The sequence below is a fragment of the Rhodamnia argentea genome, chromosome 1, assembly GCF_020921035.1.
Source record: "Rhodamnia argentea isolate NSW1041297 chromosome 1, ASM2092103v1, whole genome shotgun sequence".
Classification (NCBI taxonomy): Eukaryota; Viridiplantae; Streptophyta; class Magnoliopsida; order Myrtales; family Myrtaceae; genus Rhodamnia; species Rhodamnia argentea.
In genome coordinates this window covers 7960449-7977321 of record NC_063150.1, presented here as the reverse complement: position 1 = coordinate 7977321, position 16873 = coordinate 7960449, and the positions used below count along the sequence as shown (strand labels likewise).

Here is a 16873-nt window from a genome sequence, read left to right as displayed (position 1 = left end):
TCATCGCCGTTGATTTGGTCTACTCGACCTGGATCCAAGTAAGTATTTCCCTCCTCGAATATCCGACGTGCACGAAACAAATATTTGACTGGCAAATCAAATAGGTAACTCCCGCTTGCTTGCATCGTTACTTTTTTAGGCTCTAATCTAAGATCAGATACAAATTGACCTTGACTAAGCCTTTGAAGTATAAAACCTAAGCTCCACAGTTTCTTATAAAAAAAATAAAAAATTGAAGATTGTCTTGGGCGTGCGAGCACTGCCCACAAAGATAATCTCCTCCTTCTAGAGAATGGAGAAGATAGATACACGGCTATCCACTAAGACAGACCATAGAAAAGAGTTTTTTCGTATTTCGGTTTCTAGTGTGTAATACAACCAAAACAAGGTTAGTTTTTTTATAGAAGAAGTAGGCTAACCGAAAATTGAAAAGTAAAGACAGTTTGGTTTATTCTAAAATAGGCTTTCCTGGATAAAGACAAACGATGCAACTCGACGCTTGGTTCGGCTCAAGCTCCTGCGTGCATGACTGGCTTTCTTGTTCTTGGTAACTAAACTAGTAGAGTAGCCCATTAATGAAGTGAACAAGATAGAGCTTTTCGTGCAATGCCGGGCAAGTAAAATTGAGGGCAGCAAGCTTTATGAAATACTTTTCTAAAACATAATTATCCGGTGTGTATAGGACGGAGGAAACGGCCGCAGCCTATGGAAATTGCTCGCGGGTTCGACAATCTCGTGACCCTCCATTGCTAATGCTTAAAAAAAGATTGATAAACAGCGGGAGTTCAAGTTGGTTCATAAATCAAGTAGTTCTCTATCAAGGGATTGAATCTCCATTTCAACCATGGAGCTTCTTCTGTCCATTCTAAATTCAGATACTACAATACCCAACTTGATTCTAGTACCCGCAACCACTAGCTCTGGCCATCGTGCTCAATTGGATGCTCTAAATGTGAACTCATCGGCGCTCTCCGAGCACTCCATATAAGTTCATCTCCAACATGACCACCAAGGTTTGAGAAGTCAAGCTACGGAATAGGGACTTCAACCCGGAGTCCACGGCACTGGCGATGAAGTTCCTTCCATTGCGCTCTAGCACGTCTTCCAAAACATAAGGATGCTCTCACAATGTTGCATTATTATCCAAACGCAAGATGCTCTAGTTTTTGACCAAAAAAACGAAAAAGAGATGCTCTAGTTACTAAACCAGGGTCCAAACAATTGTAAGTTATAAAGATATTCTTTTCTATCCATATTCCTCAGGTCAAAAGTTGGCCACGGTATGAGGAAAATATTTTGAGACCTTCAGTCACATGGTGGTACAACTTGCAATTGCAATAGCGGTGACAAGAAACAGAATAAGGTTCCGTTAAACCCTGGTGAAAGTAAATAGCAACAGAGATTACTGAATTGTCAAACAAAGTGACAGGAGAGGAGAGAAGGTCCGGCAATATTGTAAGACTCTGCATGAATTTTTTCTCATTAATTCTATAGTCAGTGACCAGAAACAATACCATACCATAAGCCACACAGGTAAGGACAGAGGCGAGGCTCATGATGCTATTTATCAATTCGCTTTCTCCCTTCCCGCTCTTAATGGATAACCCACAATGTGAAGCAGCTAAAGCCTCTGTTGCAACCTTCTCTTCTCAGTGCATGGTACATAACCAGACATCTCTGAGACCAATCAGAGATCTCAAACCATGGTTAACGACAGATTGCAGTGCAGAATGGATACAAAACACGAATCATAGGAGAGAACGGAATACAGTTATTTACACCTCTAATCCTTAAGATCTTAAAACTTTCCCCTTGAAATCTGTTCCTATTTGAAGCCTTATGCCTATAGTGAACAGATATGTACTAAACCGCATGGATTCAATCCATTTGAAAGGAAATATATGGCAAAAACATATATGACGCGATGCCAATGACCAAAGTATCCTTGTAGAAACTGAAGAGGAGCACTTTGTCATAGCGCACATTTAAAATCCAGACACCAACATCTATAATTTGATCTTGATATCTCATATAGCTCATCTGGTGACATACTCTCAAGTTCCTTATTTGAAAACTCGAAGTTTCTGAGTAAGTTGTGCCCATCATCAAGCCAAGTAGATACTTTAGCTCCTTCCAGTTGATGATCTTGAGCACGCATTCTCTTGTAAATCCTCATCACAGAGACACAATCTTCATATGGATCATGGAAACCGCACTGAATGTCGTACCTTTTAAGTGCAAAGCAAGATAATCACGGACAAAACCACAAGAAGAATAATCAGAACCCAAGAAAGATTACATGATGAAGAGAACAGAACCCTAAAACTATATGACAAAGCAACTTTTTGATACTTGCCAGAGTCCATGAATAGAATACTCCTGTAATCAAGCAGATAACATATTCATTTTGTGGTGTGTGATGTCGAATTGCATAATGCACGGTTAATTTCCAGAGCAAATATTGCATTACAATATGAATATCTGTTGATCTCCCTTCTTCTACAACCATCTAGATGCAGAATAATTTCACCAATGATATCAATCGCTATGACTCAAAGAGGTAACTGCATATTCTAGATAGAAAGCTCGAAAGCTCTAAAGCCAAATAAATCACAAAGGTTAGAAAAAGGATTATTTGATAGTATATGCACACTGTTCTGAGCATGATGATAATGTAAGAAGTCAAGACCACCTTGCAGAAAAAATAAGATTTAACGCCACCACAACCAGGGCGCTTAAACAAAGAACTCACCCTAGATCTGGCAACAGGCATTTGGTTCTGTTGCTGAGTGTGGAGGGGGTCAGGGGCATATGCTGGGTTCCAAAACCAGTATAAGCAAAAACTAAAAAGGAAAGTAAAAGAAAAACTTACCCCAGATATTTCTTGGTGAGGTACTTGAGCGAGTGGCTAACCAAATTTGTTTTCATTAATGGACGATATTTGGCAGTATCCCTATGTTTTGAAGAAGTAACTGTAAGATAAATATGGTACAACAAAAAGGAATTGCAAAGCTCACTTTGCAAGGAAAGGAAAATTCATATAATCAGGCAAATGGTGTTCTTAATTCTCCCGTTTAGGGGGAAGAGACTCCAATATACCTTCTGTAAATCAAAATAAAGTATGTTCATTTATCATAGTGCAGTTAAGAGAAAGCCAAGGGATGGGACTCAGTTTGTTTTTCGTGCACAAAACAGATGCTCTAAAACAGCCACCAGGTTGCTAACATTTGATAAGCATACTAGTTTTTATTTCCTCTTAACTGCACAACATCAACAAATATGTTCCCACTGCTTGTTATTGAAGCATAGGGCCGTCGTGATTGCTAGACCAAATAATCATAACTGTCAGAAGAGTGAAGAAAAATCACTCTTTGCTTACTCAAAAAGTGACACAAGTTCCAGAGATGTTATTTTGGCTTTCTCAAGTGATTTACAGTTTTTTAAAATTAGTTGAGAAAAGTGAAATACTACGTACCACTTAGGCAGTCTAAGCATCGGAAACTTAACCAAAAAGCAAGTGATGCAAGTGCACTGGCTCGTCAGCAAGCTAAGATATTTGTAACCTTTTGGAATAATGTTTCCATCGATTAAAAAAAAAGCATCAGCACACTGATCACACGAGAACCCAAATAATATTTCCATTTTTCAGATGGCCCAGCACGTAAAGAACATGCAGCACACTGCTGATTGATTTAAGAAAAGCCGTCATATAACAAGTACTGGGCAATGTAGATTATACAACAGAAATATAAGTTACTAGTATGAAGGTCAAATGTAAATTATGTATCGCAATTGGTACCAAATACAGAAACAGCAGCAACAAGGTATCCTGTGGCTTCAGCTACACGGGGTTCACTACAAGTCAACAAATCTGATTTCGGGACTGTATTTCGACTATCAGATTCAAATAGATGCAGGGAACAAGTAAATTAATCCAGCTTGAATAGAAAATGTTGAGAATATTTGGCTGATGGGGGCATATTTGTCTATTTTCTTTATTATTTTTTGAATAACAGCAATAAGGGCAATATTGTAATTCTTGGCCTTTTGGCTTTATTATAAATAGATAGCTTCGGGTCACATTGACCTAACCAAACGTTCAGTTCAGTTTTTTTCTCTTCAAAGGGTATATTTCTATTCCAAAGGAAGTATGTCCTTGATCTTTTGACAGAAGTTGGGTTATTGGGATGTCACCCCTCCGATAGGCCCATTGAGGCCAATACTTGTCTTCGAGAAAAAGATGGTGATCCAGTGGATAAGGGTTGTTATCGGCGGTTAGTGGGCAAGTTGATTTATTTGTCCCACACCCGATCTAATATTGCTTTTGATGTGAGCCTGGTAAGTCAATTTATGCATGATTCATACTCTACTCATATGAATGCTATTCTTCGGATCTTTCGATATTTGAAATTTGCTCCTAGGAAAGGGATTCTTTTATCTCCTCATAATGGCTTGAAGGTTGAAGCTTATACGGATGCTGATCGGGCTGGATCTCCGGACCAGAAATCTATTTCTGAGTATTGTACTTTCTTAGGAGGGAATCTTGTAACTTGGCGCAGCAAAAAGCAGAATGTGGTTGTTCGGTCTAGTGCTGAAGCAGAATTTCGTGCTATGGCACAAGGAGTTTGTGAGCTGTTATGGCTTAAAGGATTACATGAAGATCTTGGTGTATCCGTTCATCCTCCTATGATGCTATATTGTGATAATAAGACCGCCATTAATATTGCTCACAATCCTGTACAACATGACCGTACAAAACATGTGGAGATTGACATACGCTTTATCAAGGAGAAGTTAGAGAGTGGATTGATTTGTATGCCCTTTGTTCAATCCGGTGATCAACTTGCTGATGTGTTCACTAAAGGACTAGAGAGTAAATCGTTTCATCCTGTTTTAGTTAAGTTGAGCATGTGTGATATTTATGCTCCAACTTGAGGGGGAGTGTTGAGAATATTTGGCTGATGGGGGCATATTTATCTATTTTCTTTATTATTTTCTGAATAACAGCAATAAGGTCAATATTGTAATTCTTAGCCTTTTGGCTTTATTATAAATAGATAGCTTGGGGTCACATTGATCTAACCAAGCATTCAGTTTAGTTTTTTTCTCTCAACAGAAAATGATTTCATTATCTTTAGACAATTCAGCTAAGAATCTGGTCTAAGTTCCCATAAGACTCGCATATCAAACAATTGTCTCAAATAGAGAAATGAGTTCTGCAATAGTCTCCACATGCAATTCTGCAGTCCAGTATGTCAGCAGACTAAAGTTTACATATTTTGGCTAAAATGGTTAGCAAATTCTCTCTTTGACGTTAATTCCATGAATTGACCCCGCACTGCAAATGCATGTGTCCAAAGACACAATCCAAGAGAAAAGTGCACTTGCATATATGCCAAATATAAATACTCTGATGAGCAGCTACCACTAAGTCCACTCAATCTCTCTATAAAGAAAGGTTACACTAACAACAAACGGCATCTCACACTGGTTCGTAGTGAGTATCTAGCAGCCGTGACAGAAAGATATTATCAGCCTGAGGACCACAAACACAGTTTTCCGTGGAAGAGACATCCTAGCAATACCTAAAACAAAGAAAAGTAAAGGTAACAAGATGCATGTGTCACCGCATTCTCATTTATGTTTGCCCCGCAGCTTCCTCCATATGGAAACTGATGATCTTTTTTATCCATTAATTAAACTAAAGAGAACACCTCATACCTCAGCAAGTGATCAGGGTAGTTCATTCTCAAGCAGTCCAGGTCATGCTCGACGTCATGACCTACCAGTAGACTGGCCTTTCCTCCATCTAACCTTAATTTCCCAACAGACTCGCCGTTGTACAAAATTTCCAATATTCTTTCTTGGACTTCCTTTAGTGGCATGGCGTCTCTAAGTTGCCCTTCTGTTAACCCAGTTACTTCGTACCTGAAAACACTCATCATACCCAGAGGATTAGACACTTGGGATTGGGGAACTTTAGGAGGGGAAGGAAAAGTTAAGATAGTCCCTCTCTTGTCCTCTCACACAAGTTATGAAAGTCTTCTCCATTTTCTGAACCCACCTCCCATTTTCCTCACCTCCACCTACTTCCCAAATAAAGTCCCAGTAAACCAAATCAGAAAAATCACAAGATCTCAAGTGCAGATGTACCTATAATCAGTAACAGGAATTTGGGGCTGTACATAACTGTGGAAAGTCACATTTTCATCTTCATCAACAAGGCATACCCGAGCACAAAGGTCAAGAGATCCATCACTACCACCACCCACCATCTCGCAATCCAGGGCAACTGCCTTAGGTCTTCCTTGTTGCCAATCATCATAGTTGCATCCCTCAATTGGATCAGAAATATGGACTTGAGAGTATATAGAAGAAATAGAAATTGTTTCCTGCAGATGGTCAACAAATTTAATGATCAATGGACTAATCGCATTTGACGTAATTTGTAGTAAAATCATAACTACTAAAGCCACCCTCATTCTAAGTTTCAAAGTTCACCAGCTAATAATAATACTTACAAATGGATGAGGTGCAGGAAGACAACATGTTTCTCTATGTTCAGTAAGGGCACTCGGACTATCCAAAAGTTTCAGACAAAGATCACATCCTCGGTCAGAGAAAATGCTCGAACAACTTGCTTTGGCCAAAGGACCTATGCCACAAATGATAGAAAGCAATATAGCAATTAGAAAATGAATCCTTCACCGCTGGATGATGGAAAGTGACAAACGATATTCACCAGTGAGATGTTCTCTTAATGACTCTAGAGATTTGCAGTGCTTATAGCAAACGGGACATTTGGGCTGATGAACAGAGTGGTAGGAGGCCTTCATGTGGGCAATAAGATGCTCCTTCTTCTTGTATTGCTTGTAGCATGCTGAGCACTTGTGTCTGTCAATATTTTAGCAGCAAAAATCATCGTCAGTAAAGAGATTAATTTTCAGGGGTGTAATTAGAATTTACTTCTTGTTGGTTTTAACTTGGATAATCCTAGTGGTGTAATGACACCATGAGAATCAGTGCAACTCCGTTCAAGATAATTGCGTATTAATTCAAGTGGCAAGAGGAAATAACAATGTCAACACGTGAACTCATTATATCTCATCGAGGTAAAAATAATCAAGTATGGAATAGACTTGGTGGTAGATGGAAATATGAGAGCTTGATTTGCTTTGACAAAGAAACTTGTATAAAGATCAGGACAATATATGGAAATTTCAGCCTGAAAAACGATGGAATCGTCCATTGCAATAATACCCCGTAGGCGAAGGAGCAAAAGGTTCCAGCTCTAGGCCTTTTACTAGATAGTTCTGGTAATGGAAGATAATCAGTACTACCATGAGTTTGAAGAAAGCTTTTTATTTATTGATTGTGTTATTTATTGTAATGCCAACCGGAAGTAATTTACTTACGATATTTAGTTGACATTCATAAAAGTGAATGAGCAACGTCCATAAATGCAGATGTCATCATGTCAAGAGTAAAACCGTGACAATGAAATACATCTTAATTTCTCAAGTTTTAAAATTGATCTGGGAAAGTCAAAAGACCTCAACTCAACCACAAGCAAAGCAAACCAGCAAAACCAAAAAGACAATCAAGGTAGAAGCTGTATCCATCAGTTCCTTCCATATGTAACTTAATTGCGGCAGCTGGCAATAGGAATCACTTAACAGCAGGTCAACTAGGGGACAAAAGGAAGGTTTTCTTTCATTCTTCTATATGTACCTCCACTTCTAGACATTGCCATTGCCACCAAAATTGCCTAATCCTGCCGTTCGATGCATAAAATATGTAATCGTGTTGGCACCAGAATTTCACACGGTTTGGCATAGGTACAATATCGACGGTTTGCATCAGCAGCAGGATGAATCGGCACAAAAGTGTTGGCATCTGAAACTGAGTGATACCAGACCATCGTGATGTCAAACTGAGAAACAACAGAAACAGTCAGGGGATAGTACTAGATTCTCGGACAAGAGGAAGTGTTGCTAATGCACAATGCCAAACCATGAAAGCAAACAGTTTAAACCATAATCTGGTAAAAAAAATTGGGTAGGCCTTAATGGTTAATCCTGGGAAGACTTCTGTCCAGAGGTTCACGGAGGTTGTGGTTAATTACTTGAGACGTGGAGACATTAGTGTGACTACTTCATAGCATCTAGTTTCTGTTCATTTTCTTCTTACAAATTGCTCTTGTGGATGTGTTTGAAATAATGCTGAAAATCGTTTCGTAATTCATAGAAACGCTGTCGGGTAGCCTCGTATTGCCAATTTGCAATGGTTCATATTGTTTTGGACAAGCTCGGTATCAAAATTGCTGATTTTGGGAAAACAAGTCCATCGTTAAGAGCCAAGACTACATGCATTCAAACTCGAAAAATCCGTCCGGGGAAGTGTCGAAATCCCCGATAAAGGGTCTCTAGCGATCAATTTCAAAGAGCGACAAAAGAGCAGCGAACCCAGAAGGGCACTGTGATTATCGGACATTTTCACGGGTCACTGGCTATGCCCTGCGTTACCAAAGGAACCACACAGTAGAACCAGCGACAAGAAAAGTAAAAAAAACAACAAAAAAAAACACCTCGCAGCCAGAGAGAGAGAGAGACCTTGTGGTAAGGGACTTGGCAGGGCTTGCTTCCTGGGGTTCCATGGGGAAGAGAGAAGCGACGGCCTTGATCACTTAAAGCTGCAATGGCGGGAGGCACAGTGCTGACCTGTATCAGCAGAGGAAACTGGAAGGAAACGAGAGAACGCGACTTCAGAGTTTGACGACAGACACTGGAGAGAAAACGAAGCTTTCAAGCGAAGAAATTCGCGGGGGACCGGGGAGTCCTAGTCCTACTACTGGATTTCTACAATTTTTTTCGCGAATGCGGAAATCACAACCATCAAAGTAAACCGTCTCCATCGTAAAAATTGGATTTTTAACCTTTTTGAAAGCTGGGTAGAGTGGCAAAACCAAGGGCTTCTTCTCGCTTAACCTTCCTAGGTACGGGCTCATATAAGACCCGACATGGGTCAGGCGGCCCTTTGGAACAAAATTACGTATTTAAACAAAGCGTGGAGAAAGAAAATCTGAACAACCTAAATATACAAAATCGAGTAATTAAATAATAGAGCTTTTATAGACAATGTTAGATTACGTAGTTTTATTTGATGCCTTTGCAATTTCATCTAATTCAAAGTATAGTTTTGTTTCGCTTGGAATTCAATCCGTAACGAAATATAAAAGTAAATATTTGGCTTTTAATTGAAGAAGTCTGGGTTTTGTGGTGATTCCGAACAGGAAATATCCAAGCGATAGGTAGCTGGAAAAGCTACGAGCCATCACCCAAGTTCCGTTCCGTCTTTTCTTTCTTGAGGAGCGAGTATAGAAATCAATATAGAATCGTACAAACATAAATTGAATTGGAGTTTGACTTGACGGAAAGGTTTAGAAAGTTTAACTATAATAACTAAACTGAGGTAAACAAACTCCGACGGAATTTGACTCAATGACGAAGCTTGAAAACGAAAGTACAACTATCGTAAAACAAATTTCACCGAAGTTTGACATGAAGATGAAGCTTCGAAACGCGACGGTACTACGCCGGAGTTTGACTCAACGACAAAGCACCAAGGATAAAGATTCACATCGGAGTTTGACTCACCGGCAGGAATCTGAGAGTTATAGCTACGACTAAGGAAATCTAAAATGCATTAAAATAAAGATAATTGAAAGATAGATTTGATTTTTGCGGGCTTTCTTGAAATGCCGCCTTTGCTATAGCTACCCTGCACGGCGACCTGAACTTTTGCTGCACATGGGATTTTTCTATTGTTCCTCTCATTCGTTCATCTCGTAATTCGGTAAAATGTGATATTCAGAAGCACATTTATCTCAGATTGTTATTTCACCACAATTTTTCCACACAAACCACTTGGAAATAGCAACATTATTAGCCGATATACGACCTTTTCATTCAAGTGTTCACAATCCGCGCTACCAAAGGCTCAAGTTAAGTAGATAAGTAGCGCCACGTATTCCAAGTCTTCGCAAAAACTATATTTAGACGGTGGTGTGAACCGCTTGTTATGAGGAATTCATCATCCCAGAATAAGCTAAAGAGACTAACCTTACCATTGGTTACCTGCGTATACAAATGTAATTCACCTTCCAGGACCCTCCCAGTCCTGAACATAGAAGGTCGGGCAAAAATGATGGCAAAAATGCCTGCCAACCCTCATATTTGATTCGGCAAAACAGAAAAATTTTGACATTAACTTTTTCGATGGAAAAAAGGTAACACATCTTCCCTGAATAAAAAAAAAGAGGCCACGAGGGACTACAATTTCTCAATACAGATTGTAATCTCTCTCTCTCACAAGCAGTGTCCTCCATCTCTTCGTTGCTCAAATCAAGATTCACCAACAACTCTTCCGGTGGAACAGAGGGCACATCTCTGTCCGTTACAGATGCTGCCTCGGATGGCTGGTAATCTCTGTTTCGGTACAGTGATATGTTGAACCTGATTCCGGATTTTCCACAAGATCTCTTCATACTCAGTATTCACCTTCTCCTTATTGGCCCTGACGAGTCTTGCCACGTTTCCTCTGGCGCTTCCCTTCATAGCTCTTCTTTATCAGAATTGCCTCAGGAAGTACGAGGCCTCTGTGTTTGTCCAGCCCCATGTCATTTATATTTGCACCATAAAGGTCATAACCGAGGGCATAGTCACCAGGGGTCAAAAGATGACCCAGATGTGTCCTAATGGAGAAAATCAGGTCGTTCTTCTCAAAATCTGATACATGAGCCACCTGCGCATCGGTTAAGGTATACCTCGAGCCACCAATGATAACCTCAGATGAAACCGACTCCACATAACACAATACACTCAACAAGCTGTCAACTAGTAAGCAGGGACTTAAATGGCATTTAAGAAACTTTGCCTCATAGTAAATGGATAGAGTAAAGCAATGATGTTGGTAACTCTTGAGCATATAGCAAGAGGATCAAAATTTCCCCACTCACTCTAACTTTAGGAGGCAGGCAGATAAGGTCCTCACGACAGATCGGACTTATCTCAACCGAGAAAGTGTACTTGTAGTTATTGCTCTTTGGATCATGACACACAAGTCGCTTGTCATTGTGACTCCTTATCGGAGCAACTTCACCAATAAATTCAACAAACTTCACACCATGGCTGCAATAGGCAAAGAAAAAGTCAATTCCTTGATCCATATGCTTGACTTTTATGGCATGAGCTGCAGCGTCATGCTTGAGTATCAGTTGGTCCAGGTGAAAGAATGTCCTCCTATGAGAAACATGCTGCCTTACTTGAACAGCATCAGCCAACTGATCGGGGTTAGCCTGAACCCTGGACTAGGACTCACATATGTGCTCTTGCTGAACATACTCAATGACATAGGCTTGCTCGAGGATTAGGAGACGACTGAAGACATTTCTCAGAATGATCAAGCACGAAAATGATGTACTCACTGCCCTTCCAGTTTTGGCCATTTTGGTCCCCCAATAAGCAGGTGTTCTGTGCGATGATGATTGATGATAATAACTTCTGATTCGGTCAAAGGAAAAGACAGGCTTTTTCACATGCAAGACAATATGAGTCCGGGTTTATTCTTATTCTTCCCGAATAGAGCATGCTTTCATTTTCTACTTTTGACAGCATATAAGCAGGTCATGTAATGACTCAACTTGATCATAAGCCCGATATGATGGTTACTGTGGATTCATGTGAATTAGGCAAATTGAAGACATTTTTTACAACTATCAAGCACGAAGAAGATGTTCCCGCTGCCCTCCCGATTTGGCCATTCCAGTGTCACAAGCATGCTATGTGTGCGACGCCGATTGATGATGGTGACCTACAATTTGCTCGGAGGAAAAGATAGGCTTTTTCACATGCAAGACAAGATTAGTTTGTGTTTATTCTCCTTCTACCACATAGAGCATGTTTTCATTTCCGGCTTTTGACAGCGTTTAAGCATGTTATGTAATGACTCAACCTCAGCCTGATGATTATAAGCTTGACATGGTAGGTGTTGTGGGTGCATGTGAATTAGGCGAATACCGAAGACATATATCAAAACGATAAAGTACGAAAAGGATGTACCCACCACCCTCTCAATTTCAGCTCCACGCTTTCATGTCCCCAAGCATGAAAAAGCCTGTCTATTCCTTTGAGCGAATCGTAGGTCATTATCATCAATCAGCATCGCGCATAGCGCGTGCTTGGGGCATAATAAACAAAACTGGAAGGGCAGTGGGAACATCCTTTTCATGTTTGATCGTTTTGAGAATTGCCTTCTGTCCTCGCCTAGTTCACATGAACCCACGAAAACCATCATGTCGAGCTTAAAAGTTGAGTCATTACATGACCTGCTCATATGCGGTCACAAGCGAAAAACAAAAGCATGCTCAATTCCGGTGAAAGAAGAATAAATACAAACTTATCTTGTCTTGCTTGTAAAAAAGCTTTTTTTTTTTTTGTGTTCTTTTAAGTGAATCACGGGTCATCATCATCAATCAACATCGCATATATCATGCCCGGGGGACTAGAATGGCCAAAATTGGGTGTGCGGTGGGGTATCCTCTTCGTGCTTTATCAATTTGAGAATTCACGTTAACCCACAACCACCACCATGCCAAGCTTATAATAAGCGAGTTGAGTTATTATATGACCTGCTCACATGTTGTTAAAAGCCAGAAATGAAATCATGCTCAATTTGGGGAGAAGAACAAACACAAACTCATTTTGTCTTGCATATGAAAAAGCACATCTCTTCCTTTGAGCGAATCGCATGTCATTGTCATCCAATCGGCATTGCATACACAACGTGCTTTGGGAGACCAGAATAGCTAAAACTGGGAAGGCAGGAGGACATCCTCTTCGTACTTGATCGTTTTGAGAAATCTCTTCAACCTTCGTCTAATTCACATTAACCCATAACAATCACCATATCAAGCTTATAATCATCAAGTTGAGTCATTACATAACCTGCTCATATTTTGCCAAAAGTAAAAAATCAAAGCGAGTTCAATTTGCGGAAAAGAATAAACACAATCTCATCTTGTGTTGCATGTAAAAAAACACGTCTTTTCCTTTGACCGAGTCGTAGGTCAGTATTATCAATCAGCATTGTACATATAGCGTGCTTGGGGGAGGGGGGCCAAAATGGCCAAAACTAGGAGGCCGTGGGAAGATCACTTTGTGCTTGATTGTCCTAGGAAATGTCTTTAGTCTTTGCCTAATTCACATGAACCCACAGCAACATCATGTGAGACTTATAATTATCAAATTGAGTAATTATATGACCTTCTCATATGCCATCTAAAGCCAAGAATAAAAGCACGCTCAATTGGGGGAAAGAATAAAGATAGGACAGTCTTGCAAGTGAAAAAGCCTGTCTTTTCCTTTGAGGGAAATCGGAGGTCTCCACGATCAATCAGCATCGCACACATAGCATGCTTAGGGGACCAGAATGACCAAAACTGGGAGGGCAATGGCGACATCCTTTTCGTGCTTGATCGTTCCGAGAAATGTCTTCAACTAACTCACATGAACCCATGGTAACCATCATATCAAGCTTATAATTATCAAGTTGAGCAATTACATGACCTGTTCATATGCTATCAAAAGCAAAAAATGAACGCATGCTCAATTCGGGGAGAAGAAAAATAAACACAAATTCATCTTGTCCCGCATGTGAAAAAGCCTGTGTTTTTCCTTTGACCGAATCGCAGGTAATCGTCATCACATACACAATATGCTAGGGGAACCAGAACGGCCAACACCGGGAAGGTATTGTGTACATCCTGTTCGTGATTGATCGTTCTAAGTAATGTCTTCAATCTTCGCCTAATTAACATGAACCCACATCAATTATTATGTTAGGCTTAAAATCGTCAAGTTGAGTCATTGCATGAATTGCTCATATGTTGTCAAAAGCCAAAAATGAAAACATGCTCAATTCGAAGAGAAGAAGAATAAACACACTCGTATTGTGTTTCATGTGAAAAAGCCCTTCTTTACCTTTTGAGAAAATTGTAGATCATCATCAATTAGCATCGCGCACACAGCATGTTTGGGGTAGGGGAACCGTAATGGCCCAAATTATAGGGCATTGGGAACATTTTCTTCGTCCTTTGCTTATTTTGAGGAATACCTTCAATCTTTCGCCTAACTCACATGAACCCATAGAAACCACCATACTAGGCTTACAATTATCAAGTCAAGTCATTACACGATCTCCTCATATGCTAAAAAAAACAGGAAATGAAAGCATGCTCAATTTAGGGAGAAGAAGTATAGACACGGCATCTTGTCTTGCATTTGAGCATGCTTTCATTTTTAGTTTTTAACAACATATGAGTAGGTCATATAATGAGTCAACTATAAGATGATAAGCCTCACATGGTGGTTGTTGTGGGTTCATTAGGTGAAGATCGAAGATATTTCTCAGAACAATCAAGCACGAAGATGATGTCTCCACCGTCCTCCCAGTTTTGGCCATTCCGGTTCCTTATCCAAGCATGTTGTATGTGCGATGCCATCGATGATGATTACTCACTATTCACCCAAAGGAAAAGTTAGGCTTTTTCACATGAAAGACAAAATGAGTATGTGTTTATTCTTCTCCTCTTTGAATTGAGCATGCTTTCATTTCTAGCTTTTGACAACATATGAGCAAGTCATGTAATGACTCAACTTGATGATTATAAGCCTAACATGGTGGTTGCTATGGGTTCATGTTAATTAGGCAAAGACTAAAGATATTTCTTAGAACAATCAAGCACGAAGAGGATGTCCCCACCACCCTCCCGGTTTTGGCCATTCCGGTCCCCTCTAGCTTGTGTGTGCGATGTTGATTGATGATGACCTGTGATTCATTCAAAGGAAAAGACAAACTTTTTCACAAGCAAGGCAAGATGAGTTTGTGTTTATTCTCCTTCGCTCCAATTTGAGCTTGCTTTCATTTCCTGTATTTTACAGCGTATGAACATGTCATTTAATTACTCAATTTCATGATTATAAGCCTGACATGGTGCTTGCTATGGGCTCATGTGAATTAGGTGAAGATTGAAGACATTTCTCAAAATGATCAAACAAAAAGAGTATGTGCACCGCCTTCCTAGTTTTGGCCATTTTGATCTCCCTAATCATGTTGTGTGTGATGCCAAATGATGATGATTACATGTAATTCACTCAAAGGAAAAGACAAACTTTTTCACATGCAAGATAAGATAAGTCTGTGTTTGTTCTTCTTCTCCCCGAATTGAGCATGCTTTCATTTCTGGCTTTTAACAGGATATGCGCAGGTCATGTAATGACTCGACGATTATAAGCGTGACATGGTGGATGCTATGGGTTCATGTTAATTTGGCAAAGACTGGAGGCATTTCTCAGAATAATCAAGCACAAAGAGGATGTCCCCATCGCCCTCCCGGTTTTTGCCATTCTGTCCCCTCTAGCACATTGGGTGTGCGATGTTGATTGATGATGATGACTTGCGATCTGTTCAAAGGAAAAGACAGGTTTCTTCACAAAAAACACAAGATGAGTCTTATGTCTATTCTTCTCCTCTCCAAATTGAGCATGCTTTCATTTCCAGTTTTTGACATCATATGAACAAGTCATGTAATGACTCAATTTCATGATGTTCTTCATGATTATAAGCTTGACATGGTGGTTGCTATGCGTTCATGTGAATTACACGCAACAATTCACACATTTTATACCTCACAATTCGTCACGACACAATCATCAATCTCATACGGCAATTCACAAATTTGACCACAAGATTTATTGGTTTAAATACACTGCTAATTTTTTCATGGTGTAGTTCACAAGTAATTGAACATCCAAAAGTTCGGGCAAATTAGATAGGGTCACTCAAATTAGAAGTGCTCTCAACAGATGGTGGGGCCGGCCAAGTCGGACAAAATGTCGAACCCAACTTTTGGACACCAGACTCATGTTCATCTCCACGGTCAGTAAAAGAAGGACAATGACAACAAACACTAGGATTAGGAAAATTCATGGCGACTCATTTCCTTATTCTCTAGCTAGCTTCGGTATGCCACGTCAAGCAAGATTCAAAAGTGAGTCGCCATGAATTCCCTAACCCTATGGGTATGCTTAAGATCAACTGAAAACGTTCTGTTCCTTTTTATCTTTTCGGCTATGATAGGATTAAGGTCAACCCAACTGAAAAGAACGGTGAAGGCAATGGACCATCAATGCTAGAGGGACTGTTCAGACAATTAACTAACTGCTCATCATCAACCCATTTGCCAAAAGATAAAATGCACGCTCTGAAAGAAGAACAAGGGTGGGTATTCCACTTTTTGAATCCAATAAAGCTAACGTTGAGTGAAGAAACAGCTCAACATGATAATCGGCGAAGCAATTATCAGAGCAGATGTGTGTATTGCAGGAGGAACCCACTTCAGTAAAGACCTCATTCCTAGATCTAAGACCAACTTGTTATGATTACAAGCAATGGCTCAGCAAAGCTCATCGACCTTCAAAATCAGTAACTAGGGCTCATAAACTACTCTAAAAGAAACGAAAGATGAGAGGTATTACCTGACCTTTCAGGGGAGAGAGCTTACCTTCAAAATGGCAGCTTTGTTAATGGAAAAGACGGGTTCTTTTTGGAGCAGAGACTCAAACTCAGAGCCCTCTGATGAAGAAGAAGGGACCAAACCAAACCGCTCTCTTGGATATCAGAGTGCCCCCCACGAAACCTAAAGTGAAGTGAGAGAAGAGAGTAAAGGGCAGGGGGAAAAAGAAAAAAGGAACAAAATTTGAAATTTCTAGAGAGTGAGCTCCACGCCACTGTACATGTGCCGATCAACCAATGT

At 40.0% G+C, this 16873-nt stretch overlaps 1 protein-coding gene and 1 pseudogene across 1 annotated transcript; both read right to left on the bottom strand.

Moving 5' to 3' along the window:
* Positions 1–1451: 1451 nt before the first annotated feature.
* Positions 1452–8752, bottom strand: LOC115756961. The gene is made up of 7 exons (XM_030696960.2): positions 8613–8752; positions 6743–6894; positions 6522–6655; positions 6154–6392; positions 5722–5928; positions 2873–2953; positions 1452–2228 (listed from the first exon to the last, which is right to left on the bottom strand). Exons 1-7 carry the CDS (start codon positions 8654–8656, stop codon positions 1973–1975), a joined length of 1113 nt encoding a protein of 370 aa, XP_030552820.1. The 5' UTR covers positions 8657–8752; the 3' UTR covers positions 1452–1972.
* A 1403-nt stretch (positions 8753–10155) lies between these two features.
* Positions 10156–11506, bottom strand: LOC115731024 (annotated as a pseudogene).
* Positions 11507–16873: the final 5367 nt, after the last annotated feature.

Coding starts and splice junctions, on each gene's coding strand:
- LOC115756961 (XM_030696960.2), bottom strand. CDS start 8,656: ATGGAACCCCAGGAAGCAAGCCCTGCCAAGTCCCTTACCACAAG. Junction 6,895..8,612: donor GCCAAGTCCCTTACCACAAG/GTCTCTCTCTCT, acceptor AAATATTGACAG/ACACAAGTGCTCAGCATGCT. Junction 5,929..6,153: donor ATTCCTGTTACTGATTATAG/GTACATCTGCAC, acceptor GAGTGTTTTCAG/GTACGAAGTAACTGGGTTAA.